Source organism: Magnolia sinica, chromosome 17 (genome assembly GCF_029962835.1).
Source record: "Magnolia sinica isolate HGM2019 chromosome 17, MsV1, whole genome shotgun sequence".
NCBI lineage: Eukaryota > Viridiplantae > Streptophyta > Magnoliopsida > Magnoliales > Magnoliaceae > Magnolia > Magnolia sinica.
Window position 1 is genome coordinate 43,382,696 of NC_080589.1, and position 26,026 is coordinate 43,408,721.

The 26,026-nt window shown below is 38.2% G+C and overlaps 1 protein-coding gene across 1 annotated transcript in view; it reads left to right on the forward strand.

Annotated features, from left to right (window-relative positions):
* The first annotated feature begins 4,821 nt into the window (after nucleotides 1–4,821).
* The window catches only part of LOC131231897 (AP2-like ethylene-responsive transcription factor At2g41710), a 55,817-nt gene continuing 34,612 nt past the window's right edge, over nucleotides 4,822–26,026 (forward strand). Inside the window, exon 1 of the mRNA XM_058228253.1 lies at nucleotides 4,822–5,216. Coding sequence (XP_058084236.1) covers nucleotides 4,999–5,216 — 218 coding nt within the window. The 5' untranslated portion in view covers nucleotides 4,822–4,998. The remainder of the gene's footprint in view (nucleotides 5,217–26,026) is intronic.

The window sequence follows — 26,026 nt, forward strand, 5'->3', positions numbered from 1 at the left end:
GTAAGATAACATTATATTACATAATTAATACATAAGTATTTAATATTATTTATATGATTATGTTATAAGTAACAAAATAGAAAAATTTTATTTCATAATATATAAAATTCGTAATAAATATAATTTATTATTTAGAAAAAAAATTATGTAAATGATGATATTAACAATTTAACATAAAAGTAATATAATAATTATATTAAATGTATCAAACAAGAGTAAATTTATTAATTTAAATAGTCAATTATAAAACAAGGTTAATCATACTGACATAATGTTGTAACAAATAATTTATATAATAATAATAATATCCAAAGTCCAAATTAATATCTTCATTAACCTTATTCAATTTAGATTTAAAAATAAATAATAATAAAATTCTGAATTTAGATTTAAATAGTTAGATTAAAAAATAATAATAATAATAATAAATTTTAAATTATCAATAATAATTTAATTACATTATTAATGTTATATTATATAAATCAGTGTGATAATTTTTATTCTGTAAAGATTAAAATTCAAATTTTATTTCTAAAATTTGAAGAGTTAATTAAATTAAATTTAAATGAACTTAAGTTTAAAATTTTTTTAAAATTTTTGGAATTGAAACTAAATTGATTAGATTTCTATATTTTGGAATTCTAGTGATTAATGTGTATTTAAAACTTTATTAAATTAAAATTTTAATAAAATATAATATTAGATTTTTAATTTAAAATATATATATATATATATATTTTCCTTGTAGTTCAAAATTTTTGTTTAAATTAAAATTTAAATAATTTATCGATTAAACCTAAATATACATTCTCAATGAATTGTCAAAGAGAAATTAAAATTTGTTATAAAATAATCAAGTTATTTCAATATATGTGTGTGTATGTGTGTATTTGTTAAGTTGATGTGATAAATAAAATAAAAATTTTACCTTGAAAATTTAGTGAATAAAAATAATAAATATTTTTATGCTAATATTAAACATTATTTAAGTGAAAAAAAATTAATTTAATTAAAGTTAGAATTTAAATAAAATTTCTTGTACATTAGAAACCATTCATCAAATAGACCACTTAGGTGTTATTTTCTTTTGGTAGATGGTGTCCTGAAACTCAACTTCTCACGCATCCAGCGAGTGTAGACAGCAAGTTAATGCTATGTGCTGTGTCAATGAAAGAAACTCGTTGAGAGCGTAAACGTGGGTCAGGTCTAGCATGCGACGCTAAGTAGGTCGTGGGCGTATGGTTTAGTCCAGAAATCGACGGTCCAAATATCAGGTGGGTGATTCTCCTCCATTTATGAACTTTCTGATTTTATGTATTTTAGAAAATTTATTTATTTGACATAATGACTTCAAATTAATATTGTCAAATTCCTTTATACCTAATATCTACTTTTTCTAAATTTTAGCATTTACTGAATCTGATTAACTTGTAGAGTTAGATTTTAATCTAACTTTTATTTCTGAAATTTGGTATTAAGATTTATACATTAAATCTGTGTTAAAGTAATTGATTTAAATTAATTGGTTTAAATAATATTAATTAATCTGATTCTAAATTTTGGTTTTCTTTTTAGAAAAAAAAAATGGGTAAAGAAAATAGCTTGATGTTTCAGTAAATTTCAGAAATTGAATTTTTACGGCATCGAATTTCTGCACATTTGTATAGAACTTGCATTGTTGTATCGGGATTTAAATAATTAAATTATTTCTCTACTGATTTTGGAATAATTCATGACATGCATTCATCTTTAATGATTACAGAATTATGGAAAAGAAAGAAAAATGTGAAAATGATTGTGGTATTAGTAAGTAGGGCAATCGTGTCCCTTGGGTGAAAGACCCTAAAGCCAGCAAATAGGGCAATCGTGTCCCTTGGGTGAGAGACCCTAAAGCTAGCAAGTAGGGCAATTGTGTCCCTTGGGTGAAAGACCCTAGAACCCGTTGGATCTTTCGGAGTCTCCTTTGTGTACGGCTTATGAGTACAATTGTGTGCGCGGACATACGTCAGAGGTACAACTGGAGCAGTAGTCTGACTAGCTGACGTATAAATGAGTCCCTCACCATGAGGTATTGGTGTGTGGGCGTTAATGCAATGTGGTCATACACCTAGGTACGGTGTTGTAAGATGTGATGATTATCTAATTTTATTCTTGAATTCATGATAGTGTGGCATTCAGTACGTCTTTATGATTCCAGCATTGCATTCATGTCATATGAAATATTTGATATTTTGATTCATGTTTTGAAATTTCAGAAAGTACTTTTATTATTTATTCGTTTGATATAAATCTAGAAATTTCATATTTGGTTGGATAAGATCTTACGAGCGGTTGTGCTCATACCCAAAATAACAGTGTTTCAGGTCTTGGAGTTCAGTCGAGGCGAAGCAGAGTGAGGATCTAACCATCGGCTTAGTGGTAGCAATATCTGTATTTGTATTTTTTTTTTTTAAAATATATAATAATAAATTATATAGCAGGATCTTAGAAGTGAGTTTAGGCTGTAATAGTTAAAGATTGTATTTGATGAATATTATTTATTGTAATGAGTTTTAATTAAGTGTGGTCGTGAATGTTTAAAATTGAATCATGTCCTGAGATTCGGAGTCGGGTCTGGCCAACTCGGGTACCGAATTTTGGGGCGTGACACCCAACGAGTGGGAGCGGAACACAATCCACTTTCTCCAACCCGTGGGCTCAATCCTTAAATGGGCTCTACAGGGCCCACATTTATCCAGGACTAAGTGGACCATACATAAAAAAACAATTTGGGAGCCTCATAGTAGATGATATTAGGATCTGTTTAGTCCATGGGATTAAATGGTATGAAATTGTATTAGATGGAATTAACACCATTATTGTACAATGATTGCATCTTTAGAAATACCATGTATTTGGGGCATCCAATCCCCATGTTTGGGGTAAAATTCGGAAAAACACTAGATTAAGCGAAATCCCATTTGGTGGACCATGAAATATAATCAATAAACCAAATTCACAATAGATGTCAATTACTTGTACATGTAAACTTAGGATGTCACATGTGAAGGACATATATGGATGAACGACATGAATAAAACACGTGCATCAATGTGGGCCCACATGCATAGTAGATTTCAAAATTCACAAAAATTCCCGCATGGGACCAAATGCAATTTCATCTCACATAATCCCAACCCTTCCCCTCATCTTCAAATGCCAAATGGAATTTATGCGGGACCAAATATAATTCATGCATGAACTATATTTGGTCTCGTGCAAATTCATAGGATGTTTGGAGACACGAGAAGGAATGGGATTAGAGGGAATGGAATTGTGTTTGGTCCTATGCGGGATTTTTTGCATTTGTGGGCCCCACATTGATGCATGTGTTTTATCCATATGGTACATCCATATGCATCCTTTGCACATGGCATTTGAGTTGTATATGTGCCTAAGTGATCGACATAGTTATGAATCTGGTCAATTAATTACAAATTTATGGTCCACCAAATAGGGTTTTGCCTAATATAGTAGTTTTGCCAAGAATCAAGATCTTATGCTTGCCACAAATAAAAAATTCATGTTTGTTGCATCATATTCTTCCTTTGCTGAGAGCATTAGGGCCTGTTTGGCCTGGCAGATTGGATGGGATTGAAAGGGATTGGAAGATAGATCCTGGGATTGGCCAGGCGTGCCAAACAAACACGGGATCCTGATCCCGGGATATAGCAATCCCATGGATCTTAAGACGATCCACTGACATCACCATCATTACCTTTAAATCCCATCCAATCCACACTAATACCTTCAAAATTGCTTGAGACGTGTTTGGTTCAAGGGATTGAAAGGTTTAATCCGGGGATTAGCTGGGCGTGCCAAACAGACCAGATATAGCAATCCCGGAATATAACTATCCCATAGATCTTGCACCAATCCACTAAGACAGCTATCATTACCTTGAAATCGTGCAATCCATTCTAATACCATCCAATTCCATCTAATTTGCCAGACCTAGCAGGCCCTTAGTGATTATGTGAATCAACTAGGAGGCAAGAAATGAATTTTCTGTTTGCAGCAACTAGAGAATCCAAATTCTTTTTGGGAAGAATTTGATCCAAACATGGAGACTTGACGGTCAAAATAACATGATATTTTCATACTTGCAATGATTGTGCACTAATAATGTTAATTCATGTAATGCAATTCTACGGCATTTAATCCAGTGGACCAACGATGCTTTTCCTTCGTTCAGGTCCACGCGACCTTACGAACAGGCTGGATGGTAGGTAAAATAAACGGGAGCCTAAAAAGGTTCCAACGTAGGGGTTGTTATTATCTCCGCTGGTTCATGTGGTGTGGTCTACCTGAGCTTTGAATCTGCCACATTTTTGGGCTCATGCCTTAAAAATGATTGGTTCAGATAAATTGACATCATGGAAAAAATACATACATCATGGTGGGCCTCACAGAGCCCCTGCCAGGACCGAGTCCGTTCTGGCACGGGATCGCGTCCACGAGAAGGTTTCAACGGTGGGAGTTTCCATCCCCACCCACTGCTTCCTGTGCCACGGCCTACTCAGAATTTTGGATCTGCTTGATTTTTTAGTTTACATCCTAAAATGGACCGGTGAAACGGATGCACGGGGTGGATATAACACGCACATCAACGTGGACCCCACAGAGCTTAGGGTTTCAGGGCATCCCTGTAAACCCGGGTTACAGGCGATTCGCATTTTGTCAGGGGTCACGTGGCATCCCACACGTATGCCGACTGATACGTGTGGAAGCGAGGAGAAGGAGGCCGGACGGGAGTTTGAATTGGGGGGCAGTTTGGTCAAAGAAAGAAAAGGCAACGGACACTTGGGTAATTTGATCCACCTTCTTCTCCTTCTCCCACAGTGACCAACGCCAGACTACAAAAAGGCATGGACCCTCTCTGTCTCTTCCCAGGCACACACAGAGAGAAAGAGAGAAAGACAGAGAGGAAGAGAATTCTAGGGTTTTGATTCCCATTCCATGGATTTTTCTTCTCCAGCAGCAGATCCTCCTCCGGTTTTGAAGGCTGAGGAAGGAGAATCTTCAGAAGCTGCTCCCATGGCATCTGCCAACGATCGGCTCTTCAGAGGTCTCAAGAAAGCCAGAAGAGAAAGGGGATGTACGGCCAAGGAAAGGATAAGCAAGATGCCGCCTTGTGCTGCCGGGAAGCGCAGCTCCATTTACAGAGGCGTCACCAGGTATTTTGTTTTCTGTAAAAATGAGCAAAAAAAAAGAAAAAAAGAAGCAAATGATCTTCATCTTCTTTTCGTTGAACTGGAGGAAATATAACGAGGCGCTTGATGGAACTGGTGGCACTTCACTCGAGACACTACTCTCTATCTATGGTCCCGGATTCCAGCGAACCAGACCCTTCACGTGGTGGGCCCCAATCTCGATGGCCAATCACACGAAACCACAAAATGTTTGGAAAATTGCAACCTAGGGTGGATGCAGTCAACTATGAAATTTTGACTCAGGAGAGTTTGGTTCCACTTTAAAATACTTGATAAATATGAGAAATATATAAATGAGTAAAATTAGAAGAAAGATAATAAATTTTCAAAAGTAAAGGGAACAAGAATTATTATCAGCAAATCATTCTGTCAATTTTACAGAATGGGATTTTTTTTTTTTTTTGGGTTAGGTTCAAGCACCAAAATAGATTGGAGCCATTGAAACTAAGCAAACATATAGAGGCGATGCAATTTGGTGGAGATAGGGGTTCTCTTTTTTTGTGAACAAAGCACGATTTTTTACTTTTTCTAAAAATTATTTCTTCCTAAATGCTCATGATGAAATTAGGGCTTACCTTTGTGCTTCTCCCCTTCAGCTTTTGAGAGAGTTTCTCAATTGCTCGAATAAGCTATGAGTAAGAAGATAAGAGCTTTGTTCTCTTGTGATAAGATTTTTGATTTGTTTAGATACCATTTTAGAAGATTGAGTTGGGGTCATGGTTGGTTATTTTCCCAATCTTAGAAATTTCTTACTTGAGCTAGGAAAATTCAAGCATGTTAGTGGGTAATGAATGTGAGCACTGAATGAATTATTATTTTCTTCATTTTGGAATATTGAAACAATGAAAGGGCATCGGGTTCTTCTCTATGTTTGAAACACCCCAGAACTTATTTATTTATTTATTGATATCGCTTTCTACTTTCATATGTTTGATTGTGCAGAATTGCCTTGGATTACACATTTTTCCATGACATTAACCACCTTCAAACATTAAACCAAACTCAAAACCTACTAAAATTATAAACATAACAAATGACGAGTGTTATTGATATCACTTTCTACTTTCATATGTATGATTGTGCAGAATTGCTTTGGATTACACATTTTTCCACGACATTAACCACCTTCAAACATTAAACCAAACCCAAAACCTCCTAAAATGATAAACAAAACAAATGACGAATGTTATTGATATCGCTTTCTACTTTCATATGTTTGACTGTGCAGAAGTTCTTTGGATTACACATTTTTCCACGACATTAATCGCCTTCAAACATTAAACCTAACTCAAAACCTACTAAAATTATAAACATAACAAATGAAGAGTGTGTATGTCCTTAATCCATTCATTAGAGTTCAACACATTGACACACTGTCAATATGAGTTGAATTTGGGAAAAATAGCTTCACTGAAAGTAGTTCATTGATCAGATATCTGGGGACAATTCCTATCAGCAACTCAGATCGATTCTTGAAAAATGGAGTTTTGAGTAGCGTTAGAAGGCGGAGGTGTGAGTTGACATGCGTAGATACTCGATCTCAAATAGTCTTCTAAAGAAGCCAAAAAGAAAATGCAAGCATCTCCTACTCTTAGAAAGACCACATGCGAGAACGTATTGCAAACTCATGAATTCCTCTTAGGTGGGGTTTGTACTCCTTCCCAAACTTAAAGCCCACAAAAGTTATTTTGTACTCAATCTCAAATAGTCTTCTAAAGAAGCCAAAAAGAAAACGCAAGCATTTCCAACTCTTTAGAAAGACCACATGCAAACGTGTTGCAAACTCATCAATTTCTCTTAGTTAATAAATAATGAAAGTGGGATGCGAGGAAAACCATGCAAACCCACATGGATTTTCTTTTTACAAACAAAAAGACAAAAAAGGCAAGAAAACTACATAGAAACTAAGATACTCAACCACACTTCTTGAGGGAGGTAGGGAGATGTGTGCAAATTGAGATGCACAACTGGAAGATTGGGGGTGCTATTGCATGAAGTTCTAATAATCAGATTGTGGATGTATTTGTTATGTTTCTCTTGTCTATGGGACCATACATGGGGATCATTCTTGTCGGAAACATAGATATGTGAGAACTTGTAGTAATCTATGGCACTTGTAGTTAGTGTTGTCATTTTTGTAGATTGTACTCATTCTTAAATGTACTTGACATCTTTTTTAAGTATAAGCGCCTATTTAAGCACTTAGTAATCAAGGCATTCACCTTAGGTGCCATCTTTTTTTAAGAATAAGTGCCTTTTTAAACACTGGTTTGGATTGTCAGATCACTCCATGTACCTAATCCATTTATTAAATTTAAACCCATATTGAGAATACATGAGTATGAAAATTTTATGATAAAATAATTTTGCATTTTTCATGTTTCTTTCTTGTCTATGGGACCACATATGGAGATTATTCTTGTGGGAAATTTAAATATATGAGCACCTGGAGGCAATAATCTATATCAAATAGGTCATGTGTTATTTGTTCTTGATTTCTTTGGATTGGGAAGTTCAATATTTGGGGTTGATTCAATTGTTCTTCCTATGCCCACGTCCGATCATGTGCTGATCGACTTGGAATTCCAGGCATTGTGACCGGTCCTTCCTCGTTTCATTTCCAAAATTGGTGGCTAGATTAGGAGGGATTATATGGATTATGGTGGATTGGTGGTGGAAAAAAATGTGTCATGGAAGGCAATGTTTGAAGTATCGGTATCACTACAAGTTTCGCTAGCCAGAGATATGGAAACAATATCGTTATCACCAATAATATGGTTAATTCCTGTAATGCCAGGAAATATGGGGAAAATGATGGAATTGTTCAGTGAAACTTTGCGAGATGCTAAAATACACATACTTGCATATTTAAGAATCAAATAATAGCAACAAAAAAATGCATATTTGCATATTTAGGAATCAAATAATAAGTTTCCCTTTAATGAGGCCTAAAAGCATGTATCCTTGAAACATTGGGGAAACATGGGGAAAATGGTGGATGCACCCAACCATCCATCCATGCCTGCACATACATACATACAAACACACACGCATGATCCATCTATCCATGTATGCGTCCACGCATGCACACACACACACACACACATCAATCCATCCATCCAACCAACCATCTAACCAACCATCCATCCATCCATCCATGCGTGCACACATGCAAATATCCATCCATGCATCCACACACATACACACATACAAACATGCATTTCATCATACAACCATGCGCCCATAAAAATTTTTGAAATGAAATTGTTTTTAATAAATAGATTTTTTGAAATATCAATACGTTGGCGATATTATCGAAATATTGCTGATACACTGGCGATACAAGCGACATCTGAAATTTACACAATAAAAAATATTGGCGATACAAGCGACACTTGCAATTTACACAGTAAAAAATATTGATGATACTTGATATATCGCCGATGCCTAGAATTTCTGATACTACTAGTGTTATTGGTATCGCCAAGGTGGAGATATGGATAATATCGAAGATATTTCAAACATCCAGTACAATTATTCGTTTATAAAACAATGGTGAAGTTGTTAAGTAAATGAGTATGATAAGTGTAACGTGTATGACTCGGACAAAATATTTATGCCTTTAGTCCTCCTCTCTAATGGAGGGCTCTTGTTATTGTTGATGCAAATTGAGATGCACAACTGGAAGATGTAGGGGTAGAAGGCTCTCACTGTTGCCAATACAATTATTCGTTGTTTACAAAACAATTGAGAAGTGGTTAAGTAAACAAGTGAGGCATTATAAGTACATCGTGTATGCCTTTGACAAAATATGTATGCCTTTAGTCCTCCTCTCTGAGTGAGGCATACGCCTCACGAGCAATGCACCTAGGTTGGAGATATGGATTGTAACATCCTAAAATTTTCACGGCCAGAGTTTATACTCGTGCTCGAGAAAACCGGGTGTTAATAATTGAATGAATTAGATGCTTTAAAAATCGCACCATATATACATTTTTTTATTTAGATCACATCCAGTCACATTCATGAAGGTAACCATTCACGAGAACAAAATCGATTGTATTTATTATTCATCAGAGTAAAAGAATTCAATAAATTATCAAATGCCCTCTTAATGGGAGCTTGTTACATTATTGAGTTCGCAGCGTAAATACAAAACTAAATCATAAAACTATCTTCTTATTCTTTCAGTATAATCTTCCATAGGGAGATGATTTTCTTGGTCTTCAATCTGTACATCACCTGCATCATCTGTACGGTTGGAGAGAGTTAACGCCCTACTCATAGTGATGGTTATCCTTTAAGATTAACAATAATTCAAGAGATTCATGAAAGTAATATAAGGGTTCTGATACGTCTCGTACTCCACTACTATGAGGGGTATTAGTATGCGCAACAAATGTATATGAATGCATGCCTAGCAAAGTATGTGCGGCTCATCATACGTAGTGATCATCATAATGTGGAATATAATTCATAGAAAACCCGACTCGACCCGCATCCCATAACTAAGGATATTCGCTGGCATGTCTAACGCTACCGTGGATTTACGTGAACACCTCGAGGCAGCACAACACATGAGTCAGATGAATTATGTGACACGATTTGTTCATGGAGCGACTATTTGTGACATCCAATCCTGGAAGTGATGTAATACGCAATGCGAATTATTTACATCGATTTATGCACCACTACCCAAACCCATGGAATTACCCGTCGACCAAGAGGGTCTCTACTCAGAGCGTATTACGTCCATGATATAATAATTGAATCACTAGTTGTGATACCTTCAACACATCACTTGCATCAAAGAGAATGTAAACTGAATCATGGGGGTTTTGAAATACTAAGACACATGCCTAAGCCATAAAGGTAGATAGCACAAGGCTAACAAAATAAAAAGGAGAGTAACAATGGCTAACTAAACAAAGGGGAAAGTGGCAATGACTAACCCAACAAAAAAGAGAGTGACAATGGCCAACTCAATAAAAGGAGAGTAGCAAGGGCTGACTCAACAAATTGGTAAAGGCAAGGGCAAGGCTTGTATCCATCGCCTCACATAAAAATAGTAAAGATCACTCATGATTAACATATACCATAATCTCAAAGGGTAAATAATGGTTGGTAGTGAATTAAACAATTGCAAAGAGAGAATCATGAGAACAGGTAAAAGGCAAGATAATTCATATCAACTTAAATTAAGGTAAGCTTAAAGGAAAAACCCTCACCTTTGAAACTTGATTTCTTCTTAATGTTGCTAGAACTATGTTGTCGTGCCCCAATCCTAGCATAATTAACATGACTCTTCAAGTTAGGCTATCTTATTATACAAGTTACATGATTAGGATCAATCTTAGGCTAAGATTTAGGACTAGTAATGAATTGATCTTTTTGATTTAATCAAATTAGGTGTAGATACCTTTTGGTCCATAATTACCCTCAGTCTAATCAAGCTTTGGTTTTACTGAGTCATCCTGCCAAGTCAACTCGGATTGACTTAGTTTATCATCTTACAATTATAAGTCAAGATTAACGCTTGAATAGCTCTTCGTGAGCAACTAAGGAGTGATGTACTTACCCTTTTGCTGCTGCCATTACTCGAATTTGGACTTGACTCCTTTAATGTTTTTCTTCCTCAGTCGGCAGCTCTCTCTCTCCTTTGTTCCTTCTTCTCTCGTCTCTATCTTTCACTTTCTCTCTCTTCTTTGCTGTGTGTGTTCTCTAGCCGTAGCGGTGGGATTTTATATTGGCGTGGAGCCTCCACGATGTGCTTGCGCCTTTGGTATGTAGAAGGAGTTACGCAAGTAACGCTCCGTAGACGAGTTGCGTAAGCGCAGTTACGCAGTTGTCTTGTTTTTGTTCTCTTTTCGTTTTCTTTCTTCTGGTTCTTGTTTTTCTTAGTTATCTTGGATCTCTCCCTTCCCTTCATAGCGTTTAGGTGGGCCATCAGGCGGGTGGTTTTGATCGTTTTGGATTTCCATTAGGTGGTTAGTCAAAGATCAACGGCTGTCGTTTCTTGGTGAAGAAGATGGTTGCCTATAGTGGCAGACTCTTAGCCGATAACTTCTCCTTTGCTTCGATGATTGCGGATGGTTTGGATGGTCCCCTAAGAGCTTGAGGACGTGGAAGATTGAAGGTTGGGGGGTCCTACAGTCGATGGTTGTATGGAAGAGTTTTCACATGGTGCAGCTCGGTTCCAGGAAGAATGGCGGAACGCCACATTCCCTCCACTCCTTTTCTTCCTTTTTGCTGGCTTGGGAGTGGTCAGAAATCTCCTCCCCGAAGTTTGGACGGTTTGGATTGGAGCCAGATTTTCGGGCTCAGTCATACTATGCATGGGAGCTTTTGAAAATGGCTGGTTTGCTGGGTGTTGTATTGCGGATGGAGTTCGACTCCGGTTTCTCTGTTGGAGTCGGTGGTGTCCACCTCTGATAGTTTTCTGGAAGATCCACTCCTTTCATCTATTTTGTATAACAGTGTTAGATCGTGAGCCAAAATTTGAAGTAGATCGGAGCTTTATGTGGCCCACTCCATTTGTCAGTAAGGAGATGATGTCCACCGTTGAAGCCAACTCTTTCTATATTACAGTTGATCGGATGGTGGGGATTGTCTCCCGTGAGGTTCAAGCTTGTTTTGGGGAGGAGTCGGAGGACAGTTCGATTTGGTGGTAATTTGAATGCGGAAGAGGGAAATTCAGGAATTTCCACCTTTTTGTTCGGTTGGTGGTTGTTGCAAATAGGTTTTCGATTTGGCATGGAAACTATTCAAGTTACAGTCCAGGTGGAGCCCATCATGACAATTTGTTATGCAATCCAATCCATTCATCAATGCTGCGGGGTCATGTTCTGCTATGGGCTCGAATATGAAGTAGATCTGAGCCTTTTATAACCTTATCTTGGAAATTCTTCAGGCGAGTGCCACAATGGACTTAATCTTAATTATTGGTCCATGCTTAATGATCAGGGCTAAATTTTGGAGGAAACGTGTAATCAGTATAGGCAAATGATTGGACAAAACTTGGTGGTTGATCGATGGTGGAAAAGGCATATATCTGAAATTTCATCTTTTGTATCAAAAGGAAGGAGTTGGCTTCCGCGTTCAACAGTGTAGGATCATAGATCGGGGCCCACAAATTTTGTATAACCTCGTAGTCATATGAGACCAAATTGTGGTCCAAATTTGAGTTACGAGGGACGGCATGAAATGGTTAAATCTGAAGGTCCAGATTTATAAGGAGTTGGTAAGCTTCGAAAGGATAACTTTGCATCTAAGGAAAAGCCTATCAAAGTGGGGTCTTCATATTTCACACTTGGTCCATATTATGGGCAATCCCCAGGTCGTTCATATGAAGGGAAATATCCTACTACGACTGCCCACGAGGTTTCTTCACTTGATGGACACCAAAATCAACGGTTACGGGCTGATTTGTCAATTGGGCCACTTTTACCATGATCTAAGGGCTGAAATTCGACATGTATGGTTAATTTATGATAAATAGGCATGGTATAAAATTTCTCATCAAGCGGATCGTGGGAACCATGTGATCTAGAATTCAGGGGTCTAGGTTAATGGCATTTTTGTAATTATTATGGATTTAGGAGTTTTGTGCAATCCAATGGTTCTACATAGTTATATGCTCATTTCTAAACAATTATTACAAAAGAACTTACATCTAATCATTATGGATAGAGAGTTATTCACTGATTAGTCAAGGAAAGGTACATATATCAAACCACATGATCAACGGTCGGATTCATGTTGGAGAATAGATGTGGGGTTAGGATAGCTAAATCGGCATTGTTCACATGTACATATTGAGTTAAATTTCATGTTAACATTTGAGAACTTTCAATACTCATGTATTGAAAAGTTTGGGGTGTTACATGGATAATGTCGGAGATATTTCAATAATAACGGGAATACTCCGAACAATGGTGGAAGGTTTCCTAGATATTGTGGTTGGGTGGTGCAAATAATGTAATGTGGAAGGGTGGGTTGGATATAGTTTTATGAAAAAGCCCTAGATTATCAAAGCTATAAAAATTTGGAATAGAAACATGTTTGGGCAAGATAAATTGAAAAGGAGAACCTTATAGTTGCAATTGGGTGTTTGGACAGGAAGGAAGAGACATGCATCTTACATGAGGCAGAAAGAGAGGAGAGAGAGAAGGCCCGAAACCTGGTTATCCCTTGATCCTAAAAAAGGAGGCAGCATGAAGACAAAAATCGAGGGCGACATGGTTAAAGGGGACTCAAATATTGTGTTATTTCATAAAATTGTGAATGGAAGGCACAAGCAAAAGTTTAACCACAATATTCAAGTTATTGAACTTCTTATCAATGATAAGGATCTAATAAAGGACAAGATTGTAGACTTCTTCACTTGTTTATATTCTAAGCAACACATCCTTTGTCAATGGTTAGATGGCTGCTTTTCGAGCAAGTTTTTCCAGATATGTTTGATTGGGTGGAGCAGGATGTTGAGGAGGAGGTTGTTTGGCTGTGAATGGTATGGCAAGAATAAGGCGCCAAGGCCGTAGGTTTTTGCTTGCCCTTCTTTCAAGATTGACGGAGCTCATAAAAGAAGACCTCATATGTGTCAATTAAAGAGTTACAAGATAGAACCATTTTAAGCAAGGGCTTGAATGTCACCTTCATTACTCTCATGCCTAAAGTCGAAGGGGTGCACCTTTGTGATTTCTGACTAGTTACTTTGGTTATAAGTGTGTATAAAATATAGTTGCACGAAGCATGAAGTGAAGCGGCAATAAGTTCAAGTGCGGGAGAAGGGAAATGTCGCTTTTGAAATGCAAACAAGTATAAATAGGTAGGAAGTGGGAGTAGGAGCGAGAGTATGAAACGGGGATTTGAAGTAGGAGCACCCCCTAGTTAGAAGGATCTTGCAAAGTCCTTTCCAAATTGTCTCTCTTTGTGTTAGGAGGTTATAAGTTAAAATAATTTCACACTCTCAAGGTGCCTTTGTGAAGGGAAATGGAAAATTTGGATAACATCTAAGTCACTAATGAGTTATTGATTTGAGGAAAAGATCATGTGAAGCAGGGCTTCTATCAAAGTTAATATGGAAAAGGCATACCACCATGTCGATTAGGAATTTTTGTTAAGAGATAGCCACAACATAGCCAACACGGTTTTTTCCAGTCTAGTTGGGGTTGATGATTCCAACTAACTAGAATTGGAACTGATCAAGACCTTTTGATGGGTCTTAAGCTCATTGGTGAACTATTCATTTTTAAAGCAGACAATAGTCTATAATCTAAAATTTTACTTTTCATGCAGATTCCATTTTTATTTTGCATTTCAAGTGTAGGATTCAACAAAAATAAACACGCTAAAGAAAAAGACAAGGATAAAAGCCTCATAATTTTGTTGAAAGTAAATTGCCTATTCCAAGAAATTGAAGTGGACCTTGAAAACTCATGTGATGATGCACTCGGAATCTCCTTCAATAATGACTTTTGAACCTTCACCTTTATGCAATGCGATCAATCTTTGACATGGAAGATAGAGTCAAGACCTTCACCAAGACCCCTCAATAGACACTCTGACAGTACTTGCCTTGCCAACTACAACTTCCAAGTAGGTGACTACTTACACTCGCCTGTTGGCATTTTATTACCCACACCACTCACTGATTAGTTAGTTCTATCCAGATCAAGTGTAGAAGCAGAATATTGAGCATATAGAGGGCAACTACCATGGGATTAGCACCTGCCCAACCAAGTGGGGTCAAGCGAATTGGCATGAACCAATCAACAATTCGTCCTATCATCTCATTAACTAACAAATCCTTTATATTTGCATTAAAAACGGTTCAAGGTAGTACTCGGGCCCAATCAAAAGAGTTAGAGCAAAGGTCCGGTCAAGCGCCTTTTTATTTGAAACCTTGGTTGCAGATCTAAGTTAATGATTCTATGATAAAAATCCAATGAAAAAGAAAGGAATAAAAAAGAAAAATTTTGTTCTTTAACAATCTGGCGAATGGAAACTAAACTACATCCAATGTTGTCAAAAGTGTTATCGTATCGCAAATCGTAAGAGGAGCTGAATCATATCGAATCATAAATCATATTGTAAATCGCAAGTTTTTTTTTTTAATTAAAATTTTTATTTACAGAATATATATATATATACGTGAAAAGATATAAGTAAAATCATAAAAGAGTAAAAACGCATCTATCATCCATTTGCCATCAACATGTACCAAAAAAGTTATACATATCATGATATTATCAATTGAGAAAATGTATATGGTATACATATCATGATAATAAAGGATTCTTTCTTGCCTTTTTCCTTTTTTTTTTCTTTTGTTGTCTTTTGAAAAATTTACCGTAAACAACATATAGGAGTCCTTAAAAATTTTGTTTTGTACCTTTCTTGAGTATAGAATCATGTTAGAAAAAATCGCATTCGATTCCATTGTGAATCAAAAGATATTTTGATTTCTTTGTTTTGGGTTTTTGAAAATCAAAATCCCCAAATATCCTCTCTCTCTCTCTCTAAAGAAAAATAAGATATTTTTAATAGGCGAGAGCCTTTTTCATATTTTATGAGTAAAAGGGTACAATGAAAAGGAGGAAATTGAATAAAAAACAATAATAAATTGATTTTTTAAGTATTTTTTGGGCCCCTTTACACAATCTACAATTATCTTACGATTCGATACGATTCGTACGATAATCGTTCGATTATTTAGGATTTGCGATTTAGTTGTGCGATTCAAATCATACACCCATGCGATACGATATGAATCGTATGATTTATATCATGAATCGTATGATTTTGATAACACTGGCTACCTCTCGTGGATTTGGATCTCCTTGCCTCCTTGATGGCCTGAAAAAACTAAAAAATCATTATTGAAAAAAAAAAAAAAAAGCAAATGCGCCATCACTTGGGTAAGGTCAATCTAATTTCTTAGAATAACAATTCATTGTTAACAAAATTAAGAGACTTCTACCCTTATCTCCCACCATCACTTGGGTAAGGTCAATCTAATTTCTTGGAATAAGCAATTCATTGTTAACAAAATTAAAAGGCTTCTACCCTTATCTTTTTCTTTGGCGTGTTTGTTTTTATTAAATCGTATGCTTATTCTTCCCAATATCTGTCTCATGTGCATGGCGAATGAAGAGTGGATTGATCATCTATCATTCACTGCTTGTTTGCCACTAGAGTGTGGGCGCACTTCCTTTCCTTGTTCCACGCCAATTGGGTCATGTTGAAGATAGTGGAGGAGCTGCTTTGGGCTTTGCATGGAGGTAGAGTGGGAAAATCCAGTAGAGTTGTGTGGAGATTTTTAATCATGGTGGTGTTTTGGGTCATTTGGGGGGTTAAGAATGGTCATTGCTTCAGAAATAAGTGGGTGGGTGAGACGGAGGCCATTTATAGAATCAGGGATCTTGTCTCGGGGTGGGTAGTGTATGTTAAGGCAACTTTGGCTGGCCATAGCTTTGGGCCTTGCTGATTTCTTGTTTTGGGTTGTATTCTTTTGTCGCGTTTTCGTGAGTTTTTAAATAAATCATTTGTTACCTTTCAAAAAAAAAAATGGAATCGACATGGAAAATAAAAGTTTGGATTTTGGATGCAATTGTTGTTTGCTTTAAAAATGAATTAATGCAGAAAAATGTCAAAAGGTCAATGGTCAGAGGGTCACTTTATTTCCTTTTTGTGGTTGGAAATCAATTTATCATCTTTTTTGGGTGATATTGGCATCCTCTTTTTTTTTTTTTTTTCTCCCAGATAAGCTTGGAAATGTAAAACGGAGTCCATGCCTTTCTTTTCTCAAATGCAGGAAAAGTAGGATTCTATAGATATCATTTCCATTTCAAAGGTATTGCATAAAAAGAAAGACGCCCTTAAAATCCAATGAGAAGTGAATTCATCTGACCATTTGGCTAGGGAAAGAGTAAATGGGGATGTTGAAGTGATAAAGTCCCTTGATATACATTGATACACCACACTCTGACAGCTTGAGCTTTTGGAGTGAATGGTTGTTTAACATGGTATCAAAGCGGAAGGTCCTATGTTCGAATCTCGAGAGCAGTAAATATGCCTTGCTAATATATTATTCTCCCACGGAGGGTCAAGAAAATCAGGTCTGGCCCAGGGATCGGGAAATTAAGCCCGACCTATTTATGGTGTGAGTGTCCCTCCACCTTTGTCAATATGTTCCCGTGCGGAGTTCCCACCTCGCACCGGGGGGAGGGTTTGAAGTGATAAAGTCCCTTGATATACATTGATACACCATACTCTGACAGCGTAAGCTTTTGGAGTGAATGGTTGTTTGACATGGTATCAAAGCGGAAGATCCTATGTTCGAATCTCGAGAGCAGCAAAAATATGCCTCTCTAAAATATTACTCCCACGGGGGACCAGGAAAATCAGGTCCGGCTTATTTATGGTGTGAGTGTCCTTCCACCCTCGTCAGTATGTTCCCGTGCGGAGTTCCCACCCCGCACGTGCAGGGGGGTGTTGAAATGATAAAGTCCCTTGATATACATTGATACACCATACTCTGACAGCTTAAGCTTTTGGAGTGAATGGTTGTTTGACAAGGGTTTCCTTGTATGTTGGAGATGATTATCCATTACCATAATGGATGAAGTCACTTCCACCTTATTCCAGTAAAAGCTTAAACTGTGAAAGAAAATAAAAGAAAAACTTAAAGTTAGGAACCTCTTAGAGGTGTTCCTTTTAATATAATCGAGCATAATGCAATTAATTGCATAAAAATTAAGTGCATAAAAAAAGTTGGATTCTATAGATATCGTTTCCATTTCAAAGGTATTGCATAAAAACAAAGATGCCCTTAAAATCCAGTGAGAAGCGAATTCAGCTGACCATTTGGCTAGGGAAAGAGTAAATAGGGATTCCTTGTATGTTGGGGATGATTATCCATTACCATAATGGATAAAGTCACTTCCACCTTATTCCAGTAAAAGCTTAAACTATGAAAGAAAATAAAAGAAAAACTTCAGGTTAGGAACCTCTTGGAGGTGTTCCTTTTGATATAATTGAGCATAATACAATTAATTGCCCTACGTTGGAAAGTCTTTTGTCCCCAAAAGTAATAAAATCCTTCTCTACAAAGGGGAAGTTCAATGTTGATGGATATTCAATGTTTTAAATATCTTTATTGCATAATGTATCGCACCCTTGGGATATAGATGCATATCGGTTATCGCATAGGATATATCAGTTGTATTGTGTAATGTATCGTTGTTGTTGGGAAACATGGGAACATTCGGAAATTGGTTGAATTTTTCAATGAAACTTCAGGGATTGTTGAAAAAGACATCAATACACACTTTGAAATCAAAAAATTACAAAAATAGATTTGCACATAATGGGGGTTTCCTTTATATGGGGTCCTAATATATGCGCTTTCCAATTGAACTGATGCAAGTATATTCAAAGTCATATAATTTATAAACGTAAGAAATGTATGGAAACACAAGCAATACATTTAAAAGCAAAAGAAGAATCGCTAGATCAGGTTACATACATTTTTAATTTTGTGTTTGGATACAAAGATTGCAATTGATTTGCGAGAAATTGAGAAATTTTTATTTTTCTCAATTTTCCACAACTTGACTCATCACCCCTAAATCTCGAAATCGAAGTTCAAAATCCATGATTTTTCATGGAAAACATGAAGAATTATAAATTTGTAATCATTTGACACTAGTTTAACGTGATTTACAACAAAAACATGGATCGAAAATCGAAAATGATCACTGGATCGAATAGGTGGGATATATCGGCACTACTTGTGTGTTTTGTATCACATAGGTGGGATACAAGATATATCGTGGGATTTATCGGCTGATATCGTCGATATTTAAAACACTGTGGATATTCACACATTTGTGCGCACGTGATGTGTGTTCTTTATATTCCTGTAAACTCTTTTATGTGAATTTCTGCCTTGCTCAATTCCATGTCTTTCTTGATTCTTAGCTGCCTACTCTTTTCTTCTTTTTTTGTTCTTTTCTTTTTTATTGCTGTTGTTTTACTGCCTTATCTTGTGGACTTCAATTCTTTAGTGTTTTTTTTTTTAATTGTTAATTGATGTCTTGGCTGCTTAGTTTCCTTCATCTGGCATTTAAAGCTTATCGCTGGATACTTGTTATATCTTATTTGGCAACCAAAGCATCTTCTTCATTGGTTCGATTCGGGTTCTTTCACTTCATACTTTTAACATGTCATCTGACGCAGGACAGCCCTAATTATGATGCATGCTCATGGACACAATTAAACAGTGGAAATAAAAGGAATAAATGATCTAAAATTATAACAGTAATCATCATAACTGAGAAAATCATAAAGGAAACATGCAATGGAGCGGGCCATCACTACAACCATGGGTTATGGAATTCAATTACTACTTGGGTTGGATTCGGCGAGGGATGAGACCTCCCGATCTTGCATGGTCACACCCAATCGATCAATGAAGATCACTAGTCCGAAGAACCAAGAAGTTTCTCGGATTAGGGATTTGAGAATTTGAGGATTTAGGGTTTAGATCTGTTCTCAAGATTTTGATCGAAGAAGGATTAGCCACAACTGAAAAATAGAAGGAAGAAAATTATTACCTTGAAGAAGTTGGAGGGGCATAAGAAGAAATTAGAAGAAGAAGATCAATGGGAGAGAAGAAGCACCATTAGATAGAAGAGAGGAAGGAGGCAACCAAAGGGTTTGCTTTTCATTAATCAATAGTTGAAATTCGAGTTTAGAGCTTTACCCCACTTAAATAAGCAAATAAAGACATAAAATTACTAAAATACCCCTAGGATAAGCAAATAAAGATATAAGATTACTAAAAGACCCCTAACTAAGTCAAAAAACGCGCAAATAACATAAGTATGGGAAAGTTTGGGCGCTCAGTCTTCTTTCTCCAATCTTCCTTCACATGTGTCTTCCCTAAGTGGGGTCTTCTATATATCCAATCACATGTGAAAGGTCTTCAGCTCCTCAATATTCGTCTACCCACAAGGACGGCACTTGTGGTTGGCGCTTTCTTCGTTGGTACACCTTGAATGCACCTGTGTCCGCATCAATTCCCCTCAGGTGAGAAAAACTCGACTCCGACGAGTTGAAACTTTTGTAGCGCTCGAGTAGATCTGGATCAATACCCTGCAATGCGTCGCCCGACAGCCACGTAGATTCAGACGATGGTTTGTTTTTCCACCTGACAAGATACCTTTGGAAACCCCCATCTCTCGTGGATACTATCTCGTCATCCAAGATTTCCTCAATTGCTTCTTTATGGGTAATGGGTGGAGGAGGGGGTGGAAGGGGTTGGGTAGTAAACTCAGAAAAAGGCCATGAAAGGGACGATGTATCAACAATGGGAGTATGGGCACGGACTAGATCTTCCACATTAAAAGTTGGATTAATGTTCATTTCAGGTGGAAGGTCAACCCGATACGCGTTGGACCCAACCTTTTGTAATATCTTGAATGGTCCAGCACTACGCGCTTGTAATTTCTTTGCATATCCTTGAGAGAATCGCTCTGGCCTTATTCGCACCATTACAGTCTCCTTCTTGAAATTCTTGCACTCTACGATGAGAATCAGCTGAAACTTTATAATCATCATTGCTCTTATTTAACCGCTGTCTAATATGTGTATGCAAATCATGAATATGGCGTGCGAATGCATTGGCCGACTCAGAAGACCTTTCGGTAACAGACGTAGGTAAGAGATCTATGGGCATTCTAGGTTTATAACCACTTACAATTTCAAAAGGACTCAACCCTGTAGATCTATTAACTGACCCATTATAAGCAAGTTCAGCAATTGGTAAAATTAGGTCCCAAGTCTTAACATGTTCACCCACTAGACAACGTAGAAGATTTCCAAGGCTACGGTTTACCACTTCAGTTTGACCATCTGTTTGTGGGTGGTAAGCAGTAGAAAATTGCAAACGAGTTCCCATAATGTGCCACAGTGTCTTCCAAAAATAGCTAGTAAATCGAACATCACGATCAGACACTATGGTTTTAGGTAACCCATGGAGACGCACCACACCATAAAAAAAAAAAGACGAGCAACATGAGACGCATCTGACGTCTTCGAACATGGGAGGAAATGCGCTATTTTAGAAAAACGGTCCACAACGACAAAAACGGAATCGTGCTTTTTTATAGTCTTGGGAAGCCCGAGCACGAAGTCCATACTAATGTCCTGCCACGGAGCATGTGGCACCGGCAATGGCGTGTACAACCCGGTATTTTGCTTTCTTTGCTTTGCCAGCTGACATGTTCGACACTGCCCTAAAACTTTGGCTACGTCTCGCTTGAGGCTTGGCCAATAGAAACGATCTTCCACGAGGGCAATGGTCTTATCACGACCAAAATGGCCAGCTATCCCTCCTAAATGAAGCTCCCAGATGAGGAATTCACGAAGGGACATACGGGGAATACAAAGTCTGTCTCCCTTGAAAAGAAAGCCATCTTTAAGAACATATTCACCCATAATATGCTGGTCACTAGAGAGCGACGCGTAAGTACCCCCAAAATCAGGACATATGGGGTATTCATCTTTCAGTTGCTCAAATCCGACTACCTCTACACTCAAGGAGTTGAGCAACGCCACTCTCCTACTAAGGGCATCCGCTGGTTTGTTTTCAACCCCGGCCTTGTGTTTCAAAACAAACGAATATTCCTGAAGAAACGATACCCACTTGGCATGCCTTGGGTTGAGTTTCTTCTGAGAATGCAAATATCTCAAAGCCTCATGGTCAGAAAACAAAACGAATTCTTGCGGTAGGAGGTAGTGTCGCCAATGTCTCAGGGATTGCACTACCGCATAAAATTCTTTGTCGTAAGTGGAGTATTTTTGTTTTGCCTCATTCAGTTTCTCACTGAAATAGGCCACTGGGTGTCCTTTTTGACTCAACACTCCACCTATACTGACACCAGACGCATCGCACGCTACTACAAAGACTGTAGAAAAGTCAGGTAGACGCATGACAGGAGCTTCCACCATCTTGCCCTTAATTTCTTTAAAAGCCTTGATGGCGGCTTTAGACCACACGAACTCTCCCTTTTTCATGCACTCGGTAAAATAGGAGCCATGATCGTGCTAAAACCCCTAATGAACCGACGATAAAAAGTTGCTAGGCCGTGAAAACTTCGCACCTCATGAATGTTCCTTAGTTCTGGCCACTCAACTATGGTCCTGACTTTTTCAGGGTCTGCGCGCATCCCTTCAGATGACACTATAAATCCTAAGAACACAACTTGGTTAGACATGAATGCACATTTCTTAAGATTAGCGTACAACTTTTCCTTCCTAAGGACACTACAGACATTCTTTAAATGTTCAAGGTGTGATTCCTTAGTGGTACTATAAATAAGAATATCGTCAAAGTACACCACCAGGAATTTTTCCATGAACGGCCTCAAAGTTTGTGTCATCACCCGCATGAAAGTACTGGGTGCGTTAGTCAAGCCGAAGGGCATGACTAACCACTCATACAGCCCATCTTTCGTCTTAAACGCCGTCTTCCACTCATCTCCTGGGCATATACGAATTTGGTGATATCCACTCTTGAGGTCTATCTTAGAGAATATAGTGGACCTGGCCATCATGTCAAGCATATCATCAAGTCTAGGTATAGGGAACCTATACTTGACAGTAATTTTGTTTATGGTACGGCTGTCCACACACATGTGCCACGTGCCGTCTTTCTTTGGCGTCAACAATGGAGGCACGGCACACGGGCTCATACTCTCTTGGATGAAACCCTTTTGCAGAAGCTCATCAACTTGCTTCTTCAACTCTGCATGCGCTGCAGGGTTCATCCTGTAGTGAGGAAGGTTAGGTAGAGTAGACCTTGGGACAAGATCAATGGCATGCTGTATGTCCCTCATAGGTGGCAACTCATTCGGTAAGTCTTCAGGAAATACATCACTGTATTCCTTCAGGACCGAGGTCACCTCACAGGGCAACTCTGATGGAACCTCAGGTGTAATTTCTCTAGCCACAAGGGCATACACCATAGAATCCTCCTTAGCCTCTTTTTCAAACTCTCTTGTGCTGATTATATGTAAAGACTTAGGTTTGGATTTCCCCATTTCTCTAGGCTCACTTGCCTTCTCATTCTTCTTCTTCCCTAGTGTATTCTCAGGTGTCATGGGATTAAGTTTGATCTTTTTACCATTATACATAAAAGTACACGCATTCGAACGGCCAAAGATCGTGACATCATTATCGAATAGCCACGGTCTACCTAGGATAACATGTCCCACATCCATAGGTAAAACATCACACCACAGGGACTCTTTGTATGACCCAAACTCGATGGGGACTAGACATTGCTGGGTGACAGGTAGGGATGTTTTGTCAACCCAAGAAACTTTATACGGGTCTGGATGAGGTGTGGATTTCAGTTTTAAGCGATCTAAGGTGCTAGTGGAAATCACATTCTGACAACTTCCACTGTCCACTATCACCTTACAATTCTTTTCACCACACTTGGCAATAGTGTAGAAGATAGTGCTTCGACGCCAGTCAGCACTACTTCTAGACTGAGCTAACACACGCCTGACTACTGCAAGCGTTGCTTCTCCATCCACTTCTTCATCAGTAAGTCCTCCTTCAGGGTGATACTCTTCAACTTCATAATCACCCTGGTCATCTCCACCCTCGTGGGGCTCGCCTATAACTAAGGCTCTCCCACGGCTCTTCGTAGGACACTGATTAGACATGTGGCCAAGGTTGCCACACTCATAGCACCTCACTTGGCTCATGTTACTAGGACTGGCACCAAGAACCCCTTTGCCCTTGTCCTCCCTAGGCCTAGACAGAATGGTTGCCTGTGCCCTAGGTTGACTACCAATATTAGGTCTAGTTCCTTGGGAACTAGATCTAGCACTGAAGTCTCGGAACTCAAAACGACGAACGACAGGAGCCTTCAGATATTGCTCTAACTCCTGCACGACTTGATATGCTTCATCTAAGTCCGTTAAGGGCCGAGTAATAAGCTCGCGCTGAAGATCCGCACAAAGGCCCGTCTTGAAACGCGAGAGCGTTACTAGAGGGTCTTCTCGGATATCACATCGCATCACATACTCTTCAAATTTAGCGATGTAGTCAGCGGCAGACATTGACCCTTGGCGTAAGGATTGCCATTGGTCAATGAGCTTCTGACGGTATGAGAGAGGAAGGTACTTCTCCTTCAACTTCTCTTTCATCTCATACCAATGTATGATAGGGGCTCTACCAACTCTCTCTATCCTACGCTCGGTGTCGGTCCAGAAGAGCTTGGCTTGACCCACAAGCTTCATCTTAGCAAACCGCATTTGACGGTTTTTCGACATGCCATACCACTCAAAGTAGTGGTCCATGTCAGCAACCCAGTCAAGGAACGTCGTGGGATCCAAGCGCCCATCAAAACTCGGAGCCTCAACTCTCACACTCTTCATCGCACGCTCATCTGGATCATAGCGGTCTTGATGACCACATGTGGCTCGTGCCTCTCGCACCACACCACGACCGTTACCACGATCTCTATCATCGCTACCACCGCTTGTGGCAGCGCGTTCTTCAATAATTCCTTCCACTTGGGAGTGCGCATCTTCCCCTACAACGGGGTTTTCCTTTTGGGACGCCTCTAGTTGCTCCACCTTAGTCATGGTAGTGGTAATTTGGTTCTCAAGGCGGGCAAACTCACGCTTTTGACCCACTTCTAGGGCGGTTATCTTTTGTATCAATTGAGCAAGTTGCTCAGATAACTGCTCGTTATTCATGGTAGGTTGAAGTCCGAAACCTCTACCTCTTCTCGTCGGCATACAATGAAGACTTGAACCAAACTCTACCTAACTAGACTACTAGGTGTTATGACTTTCAAGATGAATGCGATGAATGCAAAACTACTATGAACTGACACAATTAAGTTGAAACAGGAAACAACTCAAATATGAAAATTTTCCAGATTAGGAACTTTCTAAAATTGGAAAGTTTCTAAAATTGAAAACTTTCTAAACCTGGAACTTTCCTAAGTTAAACCTAAAAATCAAAATCCTAATTTGATAACTCGATCTAGACAAAAACCATGCAAGCCTAGGCTTTGATACCAAATTTGACGCAGGACAACCCTAATTATGATGCATGCTCGTGGACACAATTAAACAGCGGAAATAAAAGGAATAAATGATCTAAAATTATAACAGCAATCATCATAACTGAGAAAATCATAAAGGAAACATGCAATGGAGCGGGCCATCACTACAACCATGGGTTATGGAATTCAATTACTACTTGGGTTGGATCCGGCGAGGGATGAGACCTCCCGATCTTGCATGGTCACACCCAATCGATCAATGAAGATCACTAGTCCGAAGAACCAAGAAGTTTCTCGGATTAGGAATTTGAGAATTTGGGGATTTAGGGTTTAGATCGGTTCTCAAGATTTTGATCGAAGAAGGATTAGCCAAAACTGAAAAATAGAAGGAAGAAAATTATTACCTTGAAGAAGTTGGAGGGGCACAAGAAGAAATTAGAAGAAGAAGATCAAGGGGAGAGAAGAAACAGCATTAGAGAGAAGAGAGGAAGGAGGCAACCAAAGGGTTTGCTTTTCATTAATCAATAGTTGAAATTCGAGTTTAGGGCTTTACCCCACTTAAATAAGCAAATAAAGACATAAAATTACTAAAATACCCCTAGGATAAGCAAATAAAGATATAAGATTACTAAAAGACCCCTAACTAAGTCAAAAAACGCGCAAATAACATAAGTATGGG